At 39.2% G+C, this 25,262-nt stretch overlaps 1 protein-coding gene across 2 annotated transcripts in view; it reads right to left on the reverse strand.

Annotated features, from left to right (window-relative positions):
* The window catches only part of imp3 (IMP U3 small nucleolar ribonucleoprotein 3), a 221,220-nt gene that overhangs the window by 126,896 nt on the left and 69,062 nt on the right, over positions 1-25,262 (reverse strand). For both annotated transcript variants that reach the window (XR_011357576.1, XM_069937635.1), the window contains exons 3-4: positions 6,091-6,165; positions 3,892-3,971 (exon numbers count right to left, since the gene is read on the reverse strand). Coding sequence is in view for 1 of the 2 variants with exons in the window: in XM_069937635.1 (XP_069793736.1) it covers positions 3,892-3,971; positions 6,091-6,165 (155 nt within the window). In the remaining variant the exon portion in view is untranslated. The remainder of the gene's footprint in view (positions 1-3,891; positions 3,972-6,090; positions 6,166-25,262) is intronic.

Consider the following 25,262-nt stretch of genomic DNA (forward strand, 5'->3'; position numbering starts at 1 on the left):
CAGTCATTGAGGCTGGATATCTTTGCTTGATCGTTGGGCTTCAGGGGGAGATAGAGCTGAATATCATCAGCGTAGCAGTGGAAGGAGATGCCATGTTTTTGGATGATATAGCCGAGAGGAAGCATGCATAAGGAGAAGAGAATGGGGCCCAGAATAAACCCCGCAGGAAAAGGGTAGCAAAGAAGGATGAAAATTTGCCCATGTTCACTGAGAAAGTCCTTTCACTAAGATTTAAACCAGTTCAGGACTGTGCCATTGACACCTGCCCTCTGCCAGAGGTGATCCATTAAAATAGCATGATGCACTGTATCGAAAATTGCACTAAGTTCCAGAAGAATCAGAATGGTGGCACTCCCTGAACCAGTGGCGAGGAGCAAGTCATTATATATTCTTAGTAAGGCCGACTCTGTGCTATGCTGGGCCTTATAACCTGACTGGAATCTTTCGGATATGTTGTTTTGATGTAGGTAGGGCAACAATTGGCTAAGAACAACTTTTTTGAGGACCTTTGACAGGAATGAAAGTTTAGAAACTGGTCTGTAATTTTTGGGTGTGGTGGGGTCTAGGTTGGGTTTTTTCAGGAGGGGCTGGATCACAGCAAACTTGACACAAATTGGAATTATGCCAGTGGTCAAGGAACTGTTAAGAATTGAGAGGATGCTACGACCAGCTGTATAGAAAACATCCCTGAGGAGGGGAGATGGGATAATGTTGAGGGGGCAGGCTGTCAGTTTCATAGCAAACATAATCTTTCTAAGTGTGGGTAGTACGATTGGGCTGAAACAACCCTGGTTGGATATATCAGTTAGATAGCGGGTGCGGGGAGGGGGGTGTTGGTCCTGATGTTCTCGACATTGTTTATGAAGAATTTTTTAAATTTGTTAAGGGATGCACCAGAATTGGTGTTAGGTGCAGGACCAATGATTGAGTTGATGGTATTGAACAGGACCTTGGGATTTTGGGAGTTGATGGAAATTAGGTTAGAAAAATATTTTGCTCTTTCGGCCTTTACTGTTTCTTGGTATATGTGCAGGTTATTTTTCAGAATTGAGGGAAATGTGTAATTTGTCTCACTTCCACTTACATTCAGTTATCCCGCACTCGCTGATCAGGGCTTTGGTGGTACTATTGAGCCATGGTGCAGTCTTGAGCTTAGGTTTTTTTCTCCTTGAGTGGAGCTACAACATTCAGGATAGAAGAACAAGTGGTATTAAATAGGGATGAAAATTCCTCCGTGTTGAAGTGAAGAGAGGGCGCCTGAATGATGGTAGTACTTGGGGTTGCTATAAGCCTCTGAGAACCTATTTGCGGTCTGCGAGTTAATGTAGCGGGAGTAGCATATAGAAAGACTAGATTTGTTTGAGGAGTGAGGCAGGGCTAGGTCAAAAGCATCTGCTTAATGTTGCTTAATACAGGGTTGTTAATTGATAAATCGGACGACAGGATTAGGTCGAGACTATGTCCTAGCTTATGAGTGTGTCCTGTTGGAAGCCGTTCCAAGTTAAAAGACACAACTAGGTGCATGAATTTGCTTACAAGATGCTTGGTTGGTCAACACATGTGGATATTGAAATCACCGAGAATCAGAACTCGATAGAAGTTGAGCATGGTGGTATTTAAAAGGAAGTCTACGAACCTGATGATAAAATCCTCTGTATTTTTGGTGGGCGATATATCAGAACGATTAAAAAGGGGTTAACTGTGCCCACTTTAATGTTGGGACTTCAAAGGAGGAGAAATAACCATAATTCAATAAACCACATTTGTATTGTTTTTTGAACACAACAGCTAAACCCCCCACCTTGCCCAGAGGGTCTGGGCATACTAAGTAAGTCACAGTTTTGCAGGCAAAGATCATGAAATGGAGCAATCTTGCCAGTGTTTAACCAAGTTTCTGTCACTAGTAGGAAGTCCAAACCTTGAATGGTGAAGAATTCATTAAGGATAAAAGTCTTGTTTGATAAGGATCTGGCGTTGACCAGGGTAATTTTAGTTGGGACAATCATGTGATGGATGCAATTTTAAAGAACAGAGATTTTGGAAGATAACTTCACTGTGCTTTGCCAAAGGCCTTGCAGCGAGATTGCATGGTGGTGATTTGGCATCGGGTTTGTATTTGAGTTTATCAGTCGGAGAAAGGTGGACCTAGTCTCGAGGGAGCATTGAGGGATGAAGTTGTGAGATCAGCCTAGTCCCCAATTGTTGTGCTGGATAGAAACACGGTAAATCTCTTTAGCTTAACTGAAATGCCTGCACATTTTCTCCGTTTCCTAGCTCATCTCCAGCATTGATGGATGGAGTGACGTGGTCGCAGCTGATCGGGTTCAGTCTGGACCAGAGGCGAATAGACAGGGTAGACGTGATCTAGTTTTATTGGGTGGAGAACGGTCAGGCATAGTGTGTCCAGTCTCTTTGGGCTGCAAGCAGCTGAGTAGACTACCTCTAGTTCTGCCAGGTGGTGAACGACTATATGAGCTAGGTTTCGCTGTGACGGGTGATGAGTGGGCCAGATAGACAAATCTGACCTTGGCTCAGGGTGAAGCAGTGGGACGACCTCTACTTCAGCAGGTCTCATGCAGTCAGGAGTGCCGGATCCACTCATTTCAGATCACAGGGGTCGGGCCGGACAAGTCCAACTACTTCAGACCCTGAATGGACAGGCTGGATGAGATTGGAATGAAATGATATTTCTGAAACACATCTTTAAACTAATATTTTAATGTTGCTTAACAAAAAAAATTAGGTTCCCTAAGGTGCAAGTTCTCTTTTCCCAAGATCTTCATATTTGTTGTGTTACAAGTAACTGTTGTAGCAGTATTTCCAAGTTTCCATTCACTATGTCCAACTGACTTGCCAAGTATGAGATTTTCAAATATGCTAATTTCCATGTGATCAATTTCACACTTACTAAAGAAAAATAAAGCCCAGAATGTGCATGGATGACAGTTAAAACTGGTGAGAGTGGCTCTCATTCTTAAGTATAGAAATGAAGAAAGCCTATGCAATAAAAAAAAATAAATGGACAGAAAACAATGGAGAAGAGCAAGAGACAAGAATGTGATCATTGGGAACAAAATAATCCTTGCTTGTAACCTGGAGACACAAGAGAATGCAAGCTTGATGAAGGGTTCTGACCTGAAAGCCTGACCATTCTTTTTCTCCCATCGATGCTGCGCGACCCACTGAGTTTCTCCATCTCCTGCTTGTTACCAAGTTGGAAAAATGTTGAAGATGTTGCAAATGATTAGAGATGGGGATATGTAGGGAGTGGGAATGTTAGAATAAGGACACCTGAACAACAGAGACAAAACTCGCAATTAGTGTGCATTTGGAGTAGAAGTGAGAGAATACAAACATGAAATGCAGTTCCTTAACTAGATTGATTCATGGGATCTGACATTAATTGTGTGATCAAATGCACAATTCTCATATTCAATTATTTTCTGAAATGACATTCTGAAGGAGTCAAAAACATTCTAATTCATTCTAAAGAGTTAAGCTAAAGAGATTTACCCGTGTTTCTATTCTGTTTTCAGTTTACACATTAATGTGATCTATTCCATCATAATGTTCGATTTTAATTGATGGCATAATCAGTGTGAAAGTCCTGTTCTTCTGTGGATTCTGTGTCTTTTCAACACAAAATGTTTACTCAACTTTGTATGCATTTTCATTTGTAATTCCCAAAATGTACCTTTGTACACCTGAATACTATTGCTTTAATTATTTAAAATCCTCATCATTTTTCATCTTTTTCAACTGGTTTCCAGAACACCAACAATATATTGGAAGATACCAAAAGATGATTAAAATATGTTAATAATGTGATAAAAATAATGGGGCATTGAAACCTCTGGTCCTTCATTCCATGAGAATGTTTCAAAAGGATACGTCCTTGCTCAATGAAAGTAATTGCCATTTTCAGGCTCTGGGCCATTCGCAACTTCACCATGATAGTGGGGAGACGCCTTCTGCAGAAAAGACAGCAATTTTGTTTTTATTTAATGACATACAATTAAATGCTCATTGCAACTTTAAGCAAATATCGTCCTCCTTCAACTGTCAGTGACCAGGCTCAAAAATTCAATCTCTATTTGTACAGCTGTGAAGTTGCCAAAAAGAAACCCAGCACAATCTGGTTCCCTCAAATAACTTGGCACTGAAATTACACAATACTTACCAGTATCCATACCAACCAGAAAGGATTAGTAACTGAGGATTTAATTCAAAATGAGTACCAGAATGTGCCCGTCTGCACTGCAGCTTTCAAAGAAATGTGAAAGCCAACCACATCAGATTTGAACTATTTTCTGATTCACAACTATCCCAATCAAAAGCCACGAAGCCTTACATATATACAAATCCTCCTATTTGTATTTTAAAGCCGTATTCTACAAGCACATACCCATTTTTTTTTTAAAACAGATTTGACATAATCAAGTTCGAGATCTTGAAGATCATGAATACAATAAATGAAATGGGAATCATGACTGCCTAATCCTTTTCCAAAGATTGAGGTTGAGGTAAGTTTGTCATATACATAAGGTTCAATGTACAGATACACCAAAATTCTATCTTGTTGAAACCACACATGTAAGATACACCAACTACAAACTTAACAAGATAAATAATCACAATATACCAAGACAGAAAAAGTTATGAAAAGATATAAAAAGATAGATAAATAACTATACATAGTTGCAGTTAGTGTAAGAAAAAAGTGATGTTTCAATGGTTCAGACAGACCTTCATGGACCAAAGATAGTTTATAGTTAGGATTAAGACAGTATGGGAAAGTTCCAGACCCTGATAGCTCTTGGTAAATCAATGTTCATAGATGCTGGACTTACCTCTGTGGACTGTGCCCGAAGATAACAGTGAGAGGGTATTGTAAGTTATGAGTTAATTAAACGTACAAAGATATTATTTAAGGAAATGATACCTCACTATGAAAAATAAAATTCCTGATATACGTTTCACACCTTTGTTGTGAGTGTCTTCAATGTCATGTATAACTGTGGTTAGTTAAGTGTTGGGCTAAATGTTGAGGGTGGGGTGGAGGGGGTCAGAAAGAGCTTGAACTCTGCAGAAAACTTTGTATAGAATTAATCATTGTAAATTGTAGTCAATGCTGATACACTGACTGATAATTCTGATAATTGTTTGATTTTAAGTTTGGAAAATCATAAATAAATATTCCAAAATAAATAATAAAAATCTGCACATGGCAAAACCTTTTCAGAGACAGTACAAATCTTGTACGTTCTAGGCAGCCCAGTAAAATTCACTTGGGCCTCTTGTTCAATTTTGTAAGAAATATTTCATATCTGATCACTATTCCAAACATTGAAGTTCCTTCCAGTGTGCAGAAATAGATTTCACAAAAACAGAGAAATCTGCATTCAGGATAATGTTTCATTCTTGCAAGCATCTTCCACATGCCAAAATAAAATCACAATATCCCCTTCAAGAATCTGAAACTATATACAGTCCTTACAGTGTCATGACATTCTTTCTGACTTACTGTAAATACGCTTCACCTGCTCGTGCAATGTGGCTTCCTACTTTGAATCATTTTCTCCCGTTTTCAACTGCCCACCTTCTACATGGATGTTCCTCACATCAGCTATTCTGGCCAATGTGAAAATTTATCATTGAATTGCCACAAATATCTCAAATCCACCTCAAATGCTCATGTAACAATTTCCAGTCCCCATACTAATAGATTAAACACTATTGGTATATGATGTTTTTGGTGAAGAACATACTTATCTACTAAATTATCTGTTGCATCTTTTAACACCTTTCCTCAAATTTAAATTCAGGTTCCACCTCTTCAAAAGGTGATTTCATTTTGGGTCCATAACTTGGATGATGTTGGGAGAGCATCTGTAGTTCATGTAACAGACAGAATTCAGTAACAATGGCACTGTGCACTCTTCTTTAACCATGTCCTTGTGAAGCACTTTATATCCAACTCATAGTGTGTAGAATTTGCCCTACTTATTTCTGGATGCAAGGAATTATGATGCCCTTTTGTAATCAATTATTCCACCTTGGACTCTATCCAAGCTAGTCATAAACTCATACCTGCAGAAAGATGACGCTGATACTTTCTCACAGAGTTGTAGACCCTGCCTCGTTGGGATCAAGCCCAATGAATATCTAGAAATACAATGTGAAAAAGTTCAGTTAAATAATTCCAAGAAATGCATATCAACCCTTTGCCACAATCTCCTAGTGATATAAAATAACATTCATCATCTGAAGGCTTCATTTTACTTTAGAGAGTGACTGATACAAATCAATCATGTTGCAAATCATTGGACTGCCCAAACTTGTTGTTGACAACACCCACAGATGTGGTGGATTGTTACATTTTGCCTAACAAAGGTAAGATGGAGATTAGGGTAAAGGTAGAAAAGAGAATATATGTGAGGGTCATTCTCTGAAATGCATATATTTTAATGCAAGAAGCATAGTGAACAAGGTAGATGAGCTGAGAGCATGGACAGATACTTGGGGTCATGATATTGTGGCAATTAGTGAGACCTGGCTACAGGAGGGGTAGGACTGGCAACTTAATATTCCAGAATACATTTGTTTTAGATGTGATAGATCAGGGGGTAAAAAATGGGGAGGAGTTGCTCTGCTTGTTAAGGAAGACATCACTACCATGAGGTGGCAGGATGGTCTGGAGGTATCGTCCAGTGATGCTGTTTGGGTGGAATTGAGGGGTGAAGGAGGCATGAGGGTGCTAATAGGGGTGTATTACAGACCACCAAATGGGCCAAGAAAATTAGAGGAACAAATTTGTAGGGAGATAACGTATATGTGTGACAATCATAAAGTAGTGATCATGGGAGATTTTAACTTCCCTCACATTGATTGGGATGCCCATACAGTTAGAGAGCTGGATGGGCTAGAGTTCGTTAAATGTGTTCAAGATTGTTTTCTAAATCAATTAGTAGAAGAACCGACTCGGGACGGTGTAATACTGGATCTCCTGTTAGGGAACGAGCTAGGTCAGGTATCGGACATTAATGTTGGAGAACAAATAGGGTCTAGTGATCATAACTCTGTTAGTTTTAGGGTAGTTTTAGGGAAGAGCAAGGAGGGGCCTAAAGTTGAGGTTCTGGATTGGAGAAGAGCAAATTTTGAAAGAATAAGAAGGATTTGGGGAGTATTGTGTGGACAGGATATTTTCAGGTAAGGATGTAAATGAAAAATGGAGGATATTCAAAAAAGAAATTTTGAGGGTACAGAGTAGATATGTCCCAGTGAGGATCAAAGGAAAGGCTGGAAGTCATAGGGAGGCTTGGTTTTCGAGGAATATTGGAAATTTGGTTAGGAGAAAAAAGGAGGTGTACAAGAGGTATAAAGAGCAGGGAGCTGAGAATTTGAAGGAGGACTACAAGGAGTGTAGAAGGAATCTTAAGAAAGAAATTAGAAAGGCTAAAAAAATGCACGAAGAGGCTTTGGCAGACAGAGTAAAAATAAATCCAAAGGGTTTCTATAGGTACATTAAAAGTAAAAGATTAGTGAGGGATAAAATTGGACCCTTTGTAGATAGCGAGGGTAGGCTGAGTGAGAAGTCAGAGGAAATGGGGGAAATTTTCAATGATTTCTTTGCCTCGGTATTTACTAGGGAATAAAATATTGAACCAGTTGAAGTAAAGAAAAATAGTAGTGAGGCCATGAAGCATGTAAGGATAACCGAGGAGGTAGTGATGGCTGTGTTGAAAAAGATCAAAGTGGATAAATCTCCGGGACCGCACAAAATATTCCCAAGGACACTCAGGGAGGCTTGTGGACAGATAGTGGGGCCATTAACATTTAGGATGTCACTGGTCATGGGGGTAGTGCCAAAGGATTGGAGGGTGGCACATGTGGTTCCGCTGTTTAAGAAAGGGTCCAAATGTAAATCTGGGAATTATAGGCCCATGAGTCTGACGTCTGTGGTGGGCAAGTTGATGGAAAGTGTTCTGGAGGTACAAGGATTGATAGGGAGTAATCAGCATGATTTTGTCAGGGGTAGATCATGCTTGACAAACCTGATTGAGTTTTTCGAGGGGGTTACAAAAAAGGTTGATAAAGGGAAAGCTGTGGATGTTGTCTATTTAGACTTTAGTAAAGCTTTTGACAAAGTTCCCCACAGGAGGTTAGGAAAAAAGGTGGAGGCATTAGCTATAAATAAGGAGGTAGTGAAATGGATTCAGCAATGGTTGGATGGGAGGTGTCAGAGAGTAGTGGTAGAAAATTGTTTGTCCAATTGGAGGCCGGTGACTAGTGGAGTTCCTCAAGGATCGGTCCTGGGTCCACTATTGTTTGTTATATATATTAACGATCTGGAAGAAGGGGTGGAGAATTGGATAAGCAAGTTTGCGGATGATACAAATATTGGTGGTATTGTGGACAGTGAGGAAGATTACCGTAGATTAAAAGGTGATTTAGGAAGGCTGGAGGTGTGGGCTGAGAAATGGCTGATGGAATTTAATACAGGTAAGTATGAGGTGTTATATTTTGGAAAGGCAAATCTAAATAGGTCATATGCATTGAATGGTAGGCTATTGAGATGTGCAGAGCAACAAAGGGATTTAGGAGTGATGATAAATAGTACCCTCAAGGCTGATACTCAGGTAGATGGTGTGGTGAAGAAGGCATTTTGAATGTTGGCCTTCATAAATCGGAATATTGAATTCAAGAGTAAGGAGGTTATGATGAAATTGTACAAGGCATTGGTGAGGCCAAATTTGGAGTACTGTGTACAGTTTTGGTCACCAAATTATAGGAAAGATATAAACAAAATAGAGAGAGTGCAGAGAATGTTCACGAGAATGTTGACAGGATTTCAAGGTTTGAGTTACAGGGAAAGGTTGTGCAGACTGGGGCTTTTTTCTCTGGAGCGTAGAAGATTGAGGGGGGGACTTGATAGAGGTGTTTAAGTTTTTAAAAGGGACAGACAGAGTAAATGTGGATAGGCTTTTTCAATTAAGAGTGGGGGAGATTCAAACTAGAGGGCATGGTTTAAGATTGAAGGGGGAAAATTATAAGGGGAACATGAGGGGAAATTTCTTTACGCAAAGGGTGGTAGGGATGTGGAATGAGCTTCCGGCAGACGTGGTTGAGGCGGGATCATTGGTTACATTTAAGGAAAGACCGGATAGTTACATGGAGAGGAGAGGACTGGAGGGGTATGGACCGGGTGCTGGTCAGTGGGACTAGGAGGGTGGGGATTTGTTACGGCATGGACTAGTAGGGCTGAACTGGCCTGTTCTGTGCTGTAAGTGGTTATATATATGTTTACCAACCAAAATCAACAGTTTTGACCAACGGCAGTGAACACAAGAGGACCCAGGAAAAAGAATATTTGAATATTTAACCATCAGGTCGCATAGAGTTTTTTTTTAAATGAACAACTCAAAAAAATGTTACATTGTACGATGCGAAAAAATCTCTAGGGGTTTTGGGATGACCTAGCACTCAGGAATATTAGTCAGATTCCAGCCAAGACCAATGAAATTGAATACACACAAGACTGCGGAAGCTGAAATTTGGAGCTACAATCTGCTGGAGGAACAGTGGTTTGAGCAGCATCAGTAGGATAAAAAGCACGTTCAATGTTTTGGGTCTGAGCTCTTCATCAAGACTGTGAGCGTAGGGAGGAGTCACGCGATGGAGTAGTGGCCGGACGGTGAACTCCAGCCCTCTCCAGAAAAGTCGGGAAAAACAAGAGAAAACACAAAGGCACAGAAATAAAAGTTACAGAAAAGTGAGTATAAAGGTGGAAAGAAGATGGCGACAAAAAAAGAAAAGTCGAAAGCAACGGTAAGAAGAGAGGAAGAGAAGACAAAGGAGGAAAAAGGTGAAGGCCTTACCTGTCCGAAGAGGCCCGCTGCGGAGAGAGAAACCCGCTCCCTCAGGTCGGTAAATAATGGACTACAAAAATGGCTCGCAGAGCCGAGTAAAAGTGCGCAACCGCGCATGCGCGAAGTTTCGCGCATGCGCGATGCGAATGAAAAAAAACACACCGACGGGAGGGGGGACCAGCTGGGGAGTCGATCTCCACAGCCGGCAACGACAGCTGCAGAACACCTGCAGCAAGAAGAGACCACAGAAGACAACAGAAACAAGAAAGAAGAGGAAGAAAGGGCAACAAAGAAACAACAGATGGCCAACCCAGAGGAAGAAGAAGAGGAAGAGTATGGTGAAATAGAAGAAGAAAAGAGAGGCAAGGTAAAGGATATACTTGCTCTTATTAGAGGATACATGGAATCATTTAAAGAATGGCAAACACAGGAATTTAAGGATTTAAGAAAAAGAATAAACAACACAGAAGAGAAAATAAATAAAATGGAGATGACCTTAACAGAAATGGGAAAGAAAATGGACAAGATGGAAGAGCGGGCAGTAGCAGCAGAAATGGAGGTAGAAGACTTAAAAAAGAAATTGGAGAAATCTAATAAAAAAACTAAAGAGACACAAGAACTACTAGCTCAAAAAATAGATACAATGGAAAACCATAACAGAAGAAATAACATAAAGATAGTGGGCCTTAAGGAAGATGAAGAAGGCAAGAATATGAGGGAGTTTATAAAAGAGTGGATCCCTAAGACCCTAGGATGTCCAGAACTACAGCAAGAATTGGAAATAGAAAGGGCACATAGAGTATTGGCCTCTAAACCACAACCACAACAAAAACCAAGATCTATTGTAGTAAAATTCCTAAGATATACTACAAGAGAAAAGGTACTGGAGAAGACAATGGAAAAAGTAAGAGAGGGCAACAAACCACTGGAGTATAAAGGGCAAAAAATCTTCATTTATCCAGATATAAGTTTTGAACTCCTAAAGAAGAGAAAAGAGTTCAATACAGCAAAGGCGATTTTATGGAAGAAAGGGTATAAATTTATACTAAAGCATCCAGCGGTATTGAAAATATTTATTCCAGGACAACAAAACAGACTATTCTCGGATCCAGAAGAAGCACGAAAATTTGCAGAACAATTACAAAAATAGACTGAGGGAGGAAGACGGGTAATGAGAGTTAAGATGATCACAATTGATATGTATGTGGGTAAAGACAAAAATAGACTGAGGGATGAAGACGGGTAATGAGAGTAAAAATGATCACGATTGATATGTATGCGGGTAAAGAGGTATAAGAGTGAATAGAGACAAGGAGCATACGTGAATGTATCTGTACTTAGAGGAAAATATAGATAGTATAGACAAGAATTAATAAGGGAAGGTAATGGAATAGAGAGAATAAGGAGGGAATTAAAAGAGTGACCTTTGTGACATATGAAAAGTGAAATCTTTTCTGGGGGAGGCGGGGTGGGGGGAAATAGCGGTCACTGCAAAATCAGTTGACGCTTGCGAGTGGATTCGCAAATCCAAATGGAGAGGGGAGATGTGGTTGTCCGACAAGGGATAAAGGACAACTCAGGAGGTGAATGGGAGATTGGGAATAAATAAGATAGAAATAGGAGAATAAGGAAAATGTTGGATGTTGTAGGAATGTTGTCTTATAAAGAGTTGAAAATAAGAAAACAGAAATGGAAAAGGAGGAAAGGTAATGATGGAAAAACGGAAAGAGAAGATAAACAAAATATAAAAGGGCTACGCTGAACTATATGTCTTTAAATATTAATGGAATACATAACCAAATTAAAAGGAATAAACTACCAAATTTAAATGAATAAATGTATTCCATTAGAAAAAATAACATATTGGTTAAGAAATAATATTGAAATATTCGAACAAGTATAGGAGCCTTACATTAAATACAATAGCGAAAACCTACCGGGGACAAACATTACCTAAGTTGATGGAAGGAGAAGGAAAGAAAAGAATGGACTCAGTAGAATTTCTGGTGTAATTTTGTTGAATGACAACATTGTCTGACTGGATTAATGCAACCTAGATTGTATACCTAAAATGGATGAGAGGGGGGGTGGGGGGTGGTTTGGGAGGAAAGGGGGGGGGAGAAAAAGTCACTGTATATGTGTGAAAAAGAAATTGTGTATATCATGGCTAATGTGATTTATGGTGTGAAAAATTAATAAAAAAAAAAAAAATTAAAAAAAAAAGACTGTGAGCGTAGAGTGGAGAGAGCAAGTAAGATCTGGACAGGGTGGTAGTCAGCAATGTATTGCTGTTAGGTTGCACATTACACGAGTTTGAGGGGCATGGAAAAATTGGATTATGCTCATGTCAGTATTATGAGAAGCCAATTGCCCCGTGAATCTGTTGACCTTGTCCTTCTCAAACATAGATTTGGGTATTACAGCTTGGGAAGTTATAACAATTCATCTTATGAAGATCAATGTACCCTCCTCTATAACATGCACTGTAACAGATTTTGATGCGCTTTTTCCAAACTTTGGCAAAATACTATTAAAAATTAATGGACAATATTTAAAACTTATAACTATACACCAATTATGAAACATTATTTCTGAAAAAAAATTGCCACAAATTCAATGGATGAGAATAAGAAGCCCAACTTTTTCACTTTTTTTAAAAAAAAACTTCACATGGTATAAATTTAATTAGTTTTAAATGCATCCAGCAGGCTTTATTAAGCAAGCAAACAAAGTCATAAATCATTCATTCTTGGAGGTGATATATTTTATGTTGAAGAAATGTTGACATTATCTTTCTCCCTGCCAACAGGTTTAAACCCAATAAATAGGTTTATAAAGCAAAAACACACTTACAGAGCACTAGTCATGCTCTCAGTATGTCCCAATTTAATTTATGAAGTGCAGAAAAGGGTAGTTTATGAGCAGTGAGGTCACAAACCACAAATCAATGACCAGATCATCTGTTTTTGGCATATTTGAAGTGATAGAAAAGTAGTTGCCTTAGCTGGAAGATTAATTCTTGCTCCTCTGGAATACAGTCACTTTTTTCTTCCACAAGAAAATCTTAAACAAGAATGTTTCATGTGAGTGACAGGGAAGAGGTATCCCTTCTCTGCAGGAAATGATGACAGTGAACCAAGGCTTTAACTTAAGTCACTGCATTTAAATGACTAATCCAAGCCCCTTGACAAGAAACTGCAAAATTCATCTCTAGTTAATCCCCAATTATCAGACATTTCCACGATACAGGATACACCAATTCATTTTGGATTTCACTATGAAATGTCGCTTACACAGATATGTAAGAGACCACCCTCGTCTAATCTCTTCTTTCTTACAGCCTCAACTCCTCCAACATCTTCTATGCTTCCTTTCCTTTATGGCACAGATATCAAAGCCCACCACATTTTGATTCTCCACTAGGATAATGATGGTGGTAATAACAATGTTTATTGTCATATACATCAAAATTCCGACTTATTGTAGCCAAATAGGTATTTATTAAAAATCTATAATAGCAAACTTAAATTAAAAAACAATACATTAAATAATTATAGATAAAATATTCACAGTAATGAGAGTGCAAAAAAAAGTGACTTGCAATATCCTTTTGTGCTGTCTGATTAATATAACAAGGGGAGGTTCAAGAGTCTGATAGTTGTTGGAAATAAACCGCTCTTGGACCTAGAAGTGTTTGTTTTCAGGATTTGGTACCTTCTGGCCAAAAGTAGCAGTAAAAGGTTGCAACTTGTGCCCTTTATAATGTTGGCTGCCTTCTTGTCTGCAATGGATGGAAGTCAAACCCTGTGATGGATCTGGCTAGATTTCCTACCTTTTGCAGCCTTCTGGGTTCCTAGGCACTTAAATTTCCAAACCAGGCTATGATGCAACCCCAACTCTATGCATCCTAAGCTTAAGTTCACTTTTCTTTCCTCTCTTCTTTCTAGGAGGTTTGGTTCATGTGCTTATCATTTTGGTGGACAATATAAGCTAAAACAATTTTTTTATTTATTTAAAAGGAGACAGGCACGTAACAAAGAAAGAAATATAGTTTTCTGGGAATTCAAGTGAAAGATCTGTGAAGGATATAGTAGCATCTTAGGGTAATACAACAATTGGAAGCATTAACTCTTTCTGAATCAAAGAATAGTGTCAAGACAGAGAACAAGCATGATGCAGGCTTACAAGTAGCTAAGAAGTCATTTCAAAACATTATTTGAAGAACTTAAAGAAAAGCTACTGGAGACAGCATAACCAAGGTCATCAACAAAACTGATAACTCTGCATTCGTCTCCACACATGCTGCCAAGTTCAAGCAAGTACTAATAGCTCTTCCCATTTTGTTTACCAGCAACAGCAATGTTTTTAGATCAAGGCTTTCTCCTCACTCCAATGAGTTTTTCAATAGGCTTTGTACCAAATGTTCCTTTTTTGATGCAGCCACAGTTTTGAGACAATGGCCTTGCCTACGGAAATCCTGCTGTTCAGTTCAATAGAGTAGTTGGCAAGCCACAAACATTGGCCTGAGTAAAAAGCCAATTCTGCCTAGCACATCACGACCAGTGAGAGGATAGTGATAGACCATGCAAATAATGGAAGGCAGTGCCAAGCATTCTGCAACTATCTCTTTTTGGCAGAGTGTGAGATTAGGTCAATTGTTTTTCATATGGGAATCTACAAGTCTTTTATTTTGGAAGATAGCAGGCATAATCACAGAACAGCAGACTAACACTGTTACAGCTCAACCTGTTCAAATCCTCTTTCAGGGAGAAAAACACATTTCCGTGGAAGAATCAGAGAATTTGGAAGAAATAAAATTGATCAAAATAAAAACAATGATGGTGGCATATTCTTCAATCTGAAGAAAGAACATGCAGTATTTGAAAGAGAAATTTTGCAGGAATATGATAACTTCTATTCACAGCTTTAAAGTAGTATAAATCGTTAACTCAAGAATTCTTTGAAAGTACAGGACAATTCAATGTAACCACTTCTTTATATAACCATATAACCATTTACGGCGCGGAAACAGGCCATGTTAGCCTTTCAAGTCCGCACCGGTTCACTGATTTTGTGCGCCCTCTTCAGGCATTGGTCCCAGAAGATCTTCATTCAATAACGATGGGCGAATTCAATGCAAGTGGAATCAGATAATAGCAAAACTATGAGCAAACAGATTGACTGTCTGTGTTAAATCAGAATCAGAATTTATTGTCATGAACAAGTCATGAAATTCGGTGTTTTATGGCAGCATCTTAGAGCAAACATTCATATTATAACCATCCTACAACAATATAAATTAAAAAAATTAAAATAATAGTGAACGAAATGTAAAGCAGTGTCTTTGGTTCATTGATTACTCTGGAATCTGATGACAGTGGGGAAGAGGCTGTCCTTGTGCCATTGAGTACTCGTCTTTAGCTCCTGTACCTTTTTCCCTGATGGTAGCAGAGTGAAAAGGGCATGGCCTGGGTGGTGGGGGACTTTGAGGAGAGAGGCTGCTTTTTTTAAGACACTGCCTCATGCAGATGGCCTCCATAGAGTGAAGACTGGTGCCTGTGATGTTGCAGACCGACTTAACAACCTTCTGGTGTTTATTCTTGTCCTGAGAGTTGGCGCCACCATACCAGGCAGGGATGCAACCAACCAGAATGCTATCCACGGTACACCTGTAGAAGTTTACGAGTGTCTTTGATGACATACCAAATCTCCTCAGACACACAAAGTATAGCTGCTAGCGAGCCTTCTTTATGATTGCATCACGTGGAGGCTCCAGGACAGATCCTCGGTGACGTTAACACCCAGGATTTTTATTTTAGTTTTTTTATTTAGATTTTCAAAACCAAACATGCAATCAACAAAAACAAAGAAAAAGATTGAATGAAGTGGAAAAATAATGATCTATGATACATGAAAGCTATAATCTCCCACCCTCCCATGAAAAGATAATAAAGAAATCCCCAAAGAGAAGGAAAAAGAGAAAAGGAAGGGAAAGAAATAAAAAGGGAAAGAGGGATTGTCAGGAATTCATCATCTCCCCCACAAATTTCACATTTTCATGATTTACCTGGATCTCGAGGGGACGTTAGCATAGGTCTCGAGGGTGAGATTAAAGATTTCCACCTACGATTTCTAGATATGGCAGCCATATTTTTAAGAACATGTCATATTACTTAGGTTATAGGTAATCTTCTCAAGGGGAACACAACTATCCATTTCCACATTACAACAGGCTATATCTAGATGTGAATCAGACTTCCAAGTCACCGCTCTACATTTTCTGGCCACTGCCAATGCAAATCTTAATAAATATTGCTTTATGTTGGGAAAATCTCATTTTAGATCTTATGGGGGCAATATTATCCAATAAGAATACTTCTGGGTTCTGTGGAAATTGAATTCCTGTAATTTGCTCGGAGTTTCCCTAGATCTACCAAAAAGGGTCTTACCTTGGTACATCCCCAAGATGAATGTAAAAATGTTCCTATCTCTTCGCTGCACTTAAAGCATTAATCCAAAATGTCTGATTTTAATTTATGTAATTTTTGCAGTGTGAGTTATAGCTGGTGCAAAAAATTATATTGCACCAATCTGCATCTTACATTTATTGTGTTTGACATATAGTCCTGCCACAAATCAATCCAGCTTTGGTCACCAATATTGTATTTAAGTCTGATTGCCATCTCTGTCTAGATTTATGTACCCCATGTTTAGGGGTTCCCATTTGTTCCCATATGTTGCTGAAGTAACTTTCTTTGTGTTTCCCTTTTGAGTCAGAATCTCCACATCACTGCACTTTTATAGAGTCATTGTCAGGCCCAGTTTATCTCTTAAGTATGCTCTTAATTGAAAATAGCAGAATATTGTTGTGTTAGCAGTACCAAACTTGTTTTTTTTTTAATTGTTCAAATTACATAAGTTGCAGGTGCTCATAACAATCCTCAATGAACCTCATCCTTTTTCAGGACCAGGTATCCAAAATCTTATCACCCATTGTCAAGGGTATAAGTCTATTCTGAATCAGGGGTGTTTTTGGAGATAGTTCTGCACCCCCACCCCAAGCCAGGATAAAAGCTTACAGGTGGGGTCCAGGGTCAATGTCAAAGAAACACTCAATTTAAATGGCTTCTAAATGGGATAAAATATTTAGGGAGATCAAAACAGATAATAATTTACAGAATCTATACAAAATAATTATCTCCCCTTTCTTAAAAGATTGAAGAAGATTTGAACAGATGGATGGCTCTGCCAATAAAGTTAGTTGGTAGAGTCAATTGTGTAAAAGTAAAAGAGTAAAATATCTCTTTCAGACATTGCCCATACCATTGCTCAAAAGTTTTTTCAGGAGCTAAATAAACATCAGAAAATTTCTTTGGACAGGCAAGATGACTCGAGTCTCCAAAGAAAAATCAACATGAAAATATGAGCTGGAGGTTTACAACTCCCAAACTTTAAAAATTATTATTAGGTAGCCCACACTAAATTTCTTACCTCCCTTTTCGAGGATGGAGTTAAGTCTTCATGGGTGAAAATATAATTACATAAAGTGGGAAAGAAGATAGCAGACGATTTTATAAATAAATGGGACTCAAAATTAATATCTGGTGAGAAAGAAGTCTCCTTTTTAAAACATGTTATTAATATTTGCAGCAAAATAAATTATCAGACACTCCAGGAATTTGAAATTCTTGACCATTACTTAGCCCTCGATGAGGACTGAATCACGTTCCCCTGACTTCCTCCTGAAGTCCACAATCATCTCCTTGGTTTTGCTGATATTGAGCACAAGGTTGTTGTCATTACACCATTCAATGAGATGATTTATCGACTAATTCACTAACATAATTCAACTTTAATTCTCTCCTGGACAGTGGGGAGTCTCCTTTCATTTCCAAATCTAATACTAACATCCTGTATTTGTCAAGTTTTTTCAAAACAGGCAAGAGCTCAGAGAAGACACTGAATGACTGGCACGTTTCACTGCACAGTACATCACTGAAGTCCCATACAAGAAATCCCAACATATTTGCTTGGAGGGTTTACTGAAGCTTGGTGCGTAATTACAAACAGAAGGTTGCGGTCAATTCTCATGGATCATTCAAATCTTTAAAAGCTGATGGAACTGACTTTATTCCCTATCCAGAGATCAATTTTTATTTAAATTATTGGGTGCACTTCCTTCTTGTGATACGCGAACGTAGACCAAAGGCATGTTTAAAACTCATTTGTGTAAGAAAATTCAAAACAAGATTTGTACTGTACCTGTCAAATTGATGTGGAGCAAAAAAATCATATCAACTTTTAAAAATATGCTGCAGAAAATATTATCTACCTGCATTTACCAGATGAAAAATTAAGCAAACATTGTGCACTCATGAACTGTTGAGCAGCTGCTGAAGATTTTTGTTCTTCCACATAAATTTTTTAAAACTTGATGGTCTCAATGGACTCCTATTTCGAGGACGTTAATAGGGAGGGTTAATATAATTAAGAGGAACATCCTGCCCAAGTTTTTGTATATTTTTCAAGCTGTCCCACTATTTGATCCTAAATCTTTTTTTGATTCATTAGACTCACTTATTTCCTCCTTTTTTTATTTGAATATTTTAAAATTTTAAAACCACAATTACAGCAAAGTCTGATAAAGTTCATACATATAAAAATATATCTGGGTAATATAACAAAACCCCCTCCCACCTCCCTTCTCCTCCCCACTAATCCCCACCCTCCTTCCCCTAAACTACCCCTAAGAAAGGAAGAAAAAAGGAGATCATCAATTATATATAACGCTTCAGCCATGGAACAAAGAATCATCACCAGAATGAAACTGAGAATTGAAATCTTCAAACCAACAGATTTCAAATATGGGCTCCATATTTTCATTAAAAAAAGATATTTGCCTCGTAAATTATATGTTATCTTTTCAAGAGGGATACAAGATTTTATTTCAGTGTGCCATCTTTGCATTTCCAAAACCAAATCCGATTTCCATGAAATAGCTAAACATTTCTTAGATACAGCTAAAATTAAACATAAAAATTTGATTTGATACCTAGTCAATTTTAATTTTAAACCAATCATTTTAATATCTCCTAATAAAAACAACATTGGATCAAACTAAAGTTTAACTTTTAATACTTTTTCCCAAAAATAATTTAACGTATTCAAAAAGTCTTGACTTTAGGAAAGATCCTGGTCAAATGAAGAAAAGTGCCCATCTCTTTACAACACCTAAAACATAAATCTGAAGACATTAAGTTAAATCTTTAATTTTTGAAGGGTTAGACATAATTGAGGCAGAAAATGATTCTGTACTAATCTATACCTAACATTTAGAACCTTAGTCATATTATCTTTACACAAGTTCTTCCAATCATTTTCATCTATCTTTCTATTCAAATCAGTTTCCTATTTCAATTTTGACTTATGAATATTTGATTTAGGCATTTTATTTTGTAATAATCTGTACACTTCAGAAATAAATTTATTTATATCTCCTTTAGTAAGTAATAACTCTAAAGCAGATTGTCTGGGTAATTTTAAACTATAACCTAACTTTTCAGTTAAATAAGCTTTTACTTGGTAATAACAAAAAAAAGTATTATTAATAATCTCACATTTTTCCTTCATTCGATTAAAAGATATAAATTTCCCAACTTCAAAACAATCCTCCACCTTTTTAATCTCCAATTGATTCTATTGCTTCAAAAATTGATTATTAACAGTGAAAGGAAAAAGTTTATTTTGATATAAAGGTGTTTTAGATGAAATCTTACTTTTTCCACCTATCTCATGATCAATTTTATTCCATAATTCAATAAGATGTTTCAGTATCTGTGGGTCTCTACCAACTAACAATTTTGAATTCCATTTATAGATACATTCCTCATCAATTTTAGCTAACTCTATATTTGCCCATACTGAAGATTTATTTCAATCAAACATTCCACTGATAAATTTTAATTGTGCAGTTTATAATAATCCTGAAAATGTGGAGGTTGGAAACCACCTAATTCAAATTTCCAAGTTAATTTTTCCAAGGGTACTCTAACCATTTTTATTTTCTAACAATTAAATTAGATCTTTAAAAAATGTTTGAAAAGTATTTGGCAAGGAATAGAATGAAAAAATATATTGGATCCTTGGCAAAGTATTCATCTTCATACAATTCATTCTATTATTAAAGTTATAGGTAAATCATTCCACCTTTTAAATCTTCCTTAATTTTACTAAATAATGGTAAATAGTTCAACTTATATAAACTATCTAAATATTTATCAATTTTAATTCCTAAATATTTAATTGGATTTTGTATCCATTTAAATTGAGCAATTTGCTTATATCGATCATAATCCCTCTCAATTAACGGCATGACTTCACTTTTTGTAGACAGCTGCCTGTAGACCACTGCACACTACATGCACAGCATGTGCGGGACACCGTACAAGATGGAAGTTGTGAGCATGCACAAGGGAGCAACCGATAAAAACCCCAGTTGAGAGTGGAGCTTGGGAGGAGTGACTGTTTCCCCCCTCCCTGCTGCATTTACTTTTATTTAATAAAGTGTTTGGTTATTTAGTAGCTCTGGCCTCTTGTGTCCTCACTGAGCACCAAACACATACATGGTGTCAGAAATGGGAAGAGCAGAGCTTGAAGGCAGATGTAGGCGTCCCAACCCGTTGTTGTTTGAGGGGAGCATGGTCGAAATTTAGAGGATTTTTGAACAGGAATGACATCTTTATCATGGCCACGCACTTAGACAAGCCACCGTGCATAAAAGCCTATATTCTGGTCAACTTGGCCGACCCAGAGGCCATCGAGAAGGAGCGAATGTTCATGTATGCACCTGAGATTAGAGACGGGAATCAAATAGTTCAGGCAGCGGAGTCCAGGAAGGATCCGGAGTGTCTGAAATAAAAGTTCTGGGAAATGTGCAGCCCACAAGTTAACATCACCATGGAGTTTTATAGAAGGGACCAGGAGGTAGGAGAACCAAAACAGTCTTTTGTGAGTGCATTAAGGGTGAAAGCCAAGACCTGCGGATTTGGCGCACTGACCGATAACCTGATAAAGGACCGTATAATAGCGTGTGGCGTGCTCAACCATGGAATGAGAAAAACCTTGCTACTTGACAGTGAATTAACAATGCATAAAGCCAAGTGACGGAGGCCAGCAACAGGTGCCTAGTGGCACCCTCAAAGAAGGCAGCAAACATGGAGATGGTCCAAGCCACGCCCAGCAGCGGCCACTATAGAGACATGGCACCAAGTTTCTCCCAGTGGCAGGAACCCGACCAAAGCAGCCACAGCTGATGGCAGGACAGTGGTGCGCAGATCCGCCAACAAGGATGCCCCACAGAGGCAGTCACCTGTGGGAATTGTGGTTCCGAATATGCCCACAAAAAGGAGGAATGCCCAGACTGGGTAAGGCAGTGCAGGAACTACCTGCTATGGAACCATTTCCATGGACACGAGAAAGAACCAAGTAACTAAAGAGGATGAGTCATCCAAAGAGGAGTTCAATATCGACAACGTCACCCCAGGCAACCCCGAAAATCCAAAAGAGTTCACAATCAAGAGAAATGGTGAAGCCTTCATCATTATGATGGTGAATGGCACAATGGCAGAAATGAAAATAGACACCAGAGCCAGAAGCAAAGTTTTATCATTGAAGGAGTTCAATAGAATCAAATATAAAGAAACAATACAATCCAAGGGCAGAGCTTCAAGCCCGGTGGCATACAGAGGCAGCAGAATACACCCACTAGGTACGGTGCAACTGCGACAGAGACATACACACCCACACACCTTCCACATAGTCAAAGAGGACCTACTTCTGCTACTGGGGATAAAAGCATGCATAGACCTAGGTTTGGTAACCTTCGGAGTGGATGTACACCAAGTAACTATTTCGCCCAATAACTTCACAGAAGCAATCCTCTCAGAATATGAGGAGCTATTTGGCAGCGAGTTAGGCAAACTGCCAGTCACCTATAGCATGCGCATAAACCTGGAAATATGTCCAGTTGTGGAACCTGCTCACAGGAACCCGGTTGCCATGAAAGAACAAGTCAGGTCGGAGCTAGACAGAATGAAACAATTAGGGGTCATTGCTCATTGTGTCCAACCCCACCGAATGGGTCTTATCCATGGTGATGGCAGAGAAGAATAAAGCCAAGGAAATAAGAATTTGCCTAAATCCTAAAGACTTAAACGCAGCACTCAAAAGGCAGCACCATCCAATGCGGACAATGAAAAAAGTGGCTGCCCAGATGGCAGAAGCCACGGTCTTTTCCATTCTAGATGCAAGATCATTCTGGCAGATAACACTAGATCACCAGTCTTCACTGCTAACAACTTTTAGCACCGCTTTCGGATGGTACAAATTTCTAAGGATGCCATTCGGAATCAATTCAGCCAGCAAGGTGTTCCAAAGATCCATGTTACAAATATTTGCAAGGTATCCATGTGCAATCATCGTCAATGGCATCCTAGTAGGAGGAAAGACCACAGAGAAACACGACGTCAACCTAAGGGTACTGGACAGAGCAAAAAAAGGTACACCTACACGTATGGCTGAATACTAATAAGTACAGGTTCAGAGTGGACCAAGTGCGATATATGGGCCACATATTTACGAAATATGGTGTAAAAGCAGACCACTCCAAGACCAAAGCTATGAATGAAGTGCCAATACTTCACTCCAAAGATTTCTAGGCAAGGCAAACTATTTGGGCAAATTCATTCCAAATGCCAGTGAGCTAACTGTGTCACTACAACAGCTCACCCATAAAGACACAGAATGGTATGGGGACGGTGCCCACCATAAAGCGTTTGGAGCACGTGACGAGTCCGCCAATCTTAGCATATTACGATATCAAATGACCAGTAACATTTGGAGCGGCCTGCCTACAAGATGGTAAGTCTGTTGCCTACGCATCAAGGTCACTAACGGAGACAGAAATATGCTCGCACAGATTGAAAAGGAACTACTGGCAGTAGTCTTTGCATACATGAAATTCAACTACTACATTTATGGAAAACTAATAACTATCGAGACAGACCACTTACCGCTAGTATCCATTATCAACAAATCCATTCACTCCACCCCAGCAAGGATCCAGAGAATGATCCTGCGACTGCACAAATACAACTTTACGTTGATCCACAAGGCAGGGAAGGAAATGCATCTGGCCAACGCATTATGCAGTGCAACCATCAGTAGTACAGCACATCTTCATGACATATGATGTCATGGAAATACGTCCCATTTCAGCCTCCAAACAAGAAGAGCAGGTGTCAATAACACAACTCGCTTTCATTCAGGCCAGATGGCTTGCAGAGAAAAGGAACCTGCCACGTGAAGTACAACCTAACTTCACGTTTAAAGATGAACTGATCTTTGACAAAGGTATAATAATGAAAGGCCCAAGACTAATCATCCAAGTGTGGCTCCACGCCACGTACACAGCAATCCTCCACAGGGGACATCTCTGCGTCGAGGCGACTAAGTGACGTGCCTGGGATCTAGTATTCTGGCCTGTGATGGACACAGACATCACAAAACATGTTCAGGGCTGCGCAGTCTGCAATAGTACCAAAACTGACCAGGTTAAACCCCTTCAGCAACACTCGGTGCCGGACCTCCCATGGTGCACTGTGGCAACGGACATCTTAGAGTGAAACAAACAACAATACTTAGTGTTAGTAAACTCCTACTCCAGTTGGTTTGAGATAGACCTCCTCAAGGAGACATCACCATTGGCGGTGACCACAAAGCTGAAATGCCATTTCTCCTTTCATGGATCACCACGAACAATGCTGTCCAACGATGACGCGCAGTTTATCAGCCAGAAATTCAGAGACTTCGCAAATGCCTGAGATTTCCAACACATCACAAGCAGCCCAGAATTTCCCCAATATAAACAGGCTAGCAGAGAGAGCAGTCTGCAGCACAATGAACGTTATGAATAGATCGCTTAGGTACAAGACAGATGTATTCCTTGACCTATTGAATCTTAGAAACATGGCCAAAGATCACACCTAAGCTCGCCAGCACAGCGGCTCATGTCTCAGCAAACCAGAACAATGCTGCCAGTCCCTAAGGAAATGTTGAAGCCTGCTCTCACCAACTCCAACATAATTCATTCCCAGTTATTGCATAAATGCGCCCTACAAGAGAAGCATTATGGCACAACGAGCAAACCCCTTCCCCCACTCCATGAGGGTGAGACCGTCTGGTTACAAACCCCCAAAGGATACAATTGATTGAAGATGATAAAGAAAGCTTGCAATAAGCCCCGGTTGGATGTGCTTTCATCAGAGGGGAATGAATAGCGGAGAAATCGGCAACACATTCTCTTGGTACGAGTGCCGGCCCCACCCAATGGGACAAACTCAGCACTGCTGGAGGCCCAAGAGAGGAACGCAACTGGGCAACTACAAGATGAACAAGTCACACTGTCAGATATAAACGACGACAAGGACCTAATGAGGAATCCATAGGAAGCAGCACAATTCACAGCAGAAGCCAGCTGGCCTGAGAGTGACATCCCTGAGTCACCAGCAAGAACAACAGGGGTTCAGGAGGAGGTACAACCCGCCACATCGTCTGGAGTTTATATAGGATGAGGGCCGGAAGGGTCTGTCAGCCTAATCTGAAATACCTGTATAAGCAGGTATCCACACCTAACCTGACAGAGCAAGGGACAGTAAGCACCTTTTTCAAGGGATATGCCCTCCCTAGGGCAATGACATGGAGTCACCCCGATGATATGTCTGTATACACATGATGTAGTGCTATGCCTGCTGTCATTCTTCCTTGTGTCTCCACAGGTACAAGGTAAAGAAAGGGGATGCAAGCAGCTGCATGCAGACCACCTTGTACTACGTGCACAGCGTGTTGTTACAAGATAGACGCTGGGGCAACTGATAAGAACCCCAGTCGAGAGTAGAGCTCAGTAGGAGCAGCTGTTTACCCTCTCCAGGATTCGCGGTTTTTCTGCGTTTACTTTTATTTAATAAAGTGGTTATTTAGTAACTCTGGTCTCCTCTCTGAGCACCAAACACATACACTTTTAACCATTTAACCATATAACCATTTACGGAGCGGAAACAGGCCATGTTGGCCTTTCGAGTCCGCACCGGTTCACTGATTTCGTTGTCCCAATTAATTTTATAACCAGATACTTCTCCATAATCTTGTAATTTCTTATTTAATTAACATAATGAATTTTCAGAAGCTGTTATATAAATTAAAACAATCAGCAAACATACTAATCTTAAATTCCTCCTTCTTAACTTTAATTCCTCTAATACTAACATCTTTTCTTATTGATTGTGCCAATGGTTCAATTACCAAAACAAATAATTTAGTCTTAATCCAATTAATAAA

This window comes from Narcine bancroftii, chromosome 5, assembly GCF_036971445.1.
Source record: "Narcine bancroftii isolate sNarBan1 chromosome 5, sNarBan1.hap1, whole genome shotgun sequence".
In the NCBI taxonomy this organism is placed as follows: Eukaryota; Metazoa; Chordata; class Chondrichthyes; order Torpediniformes; family Narcinidae; genus Narcine; species Narcine bancroftii.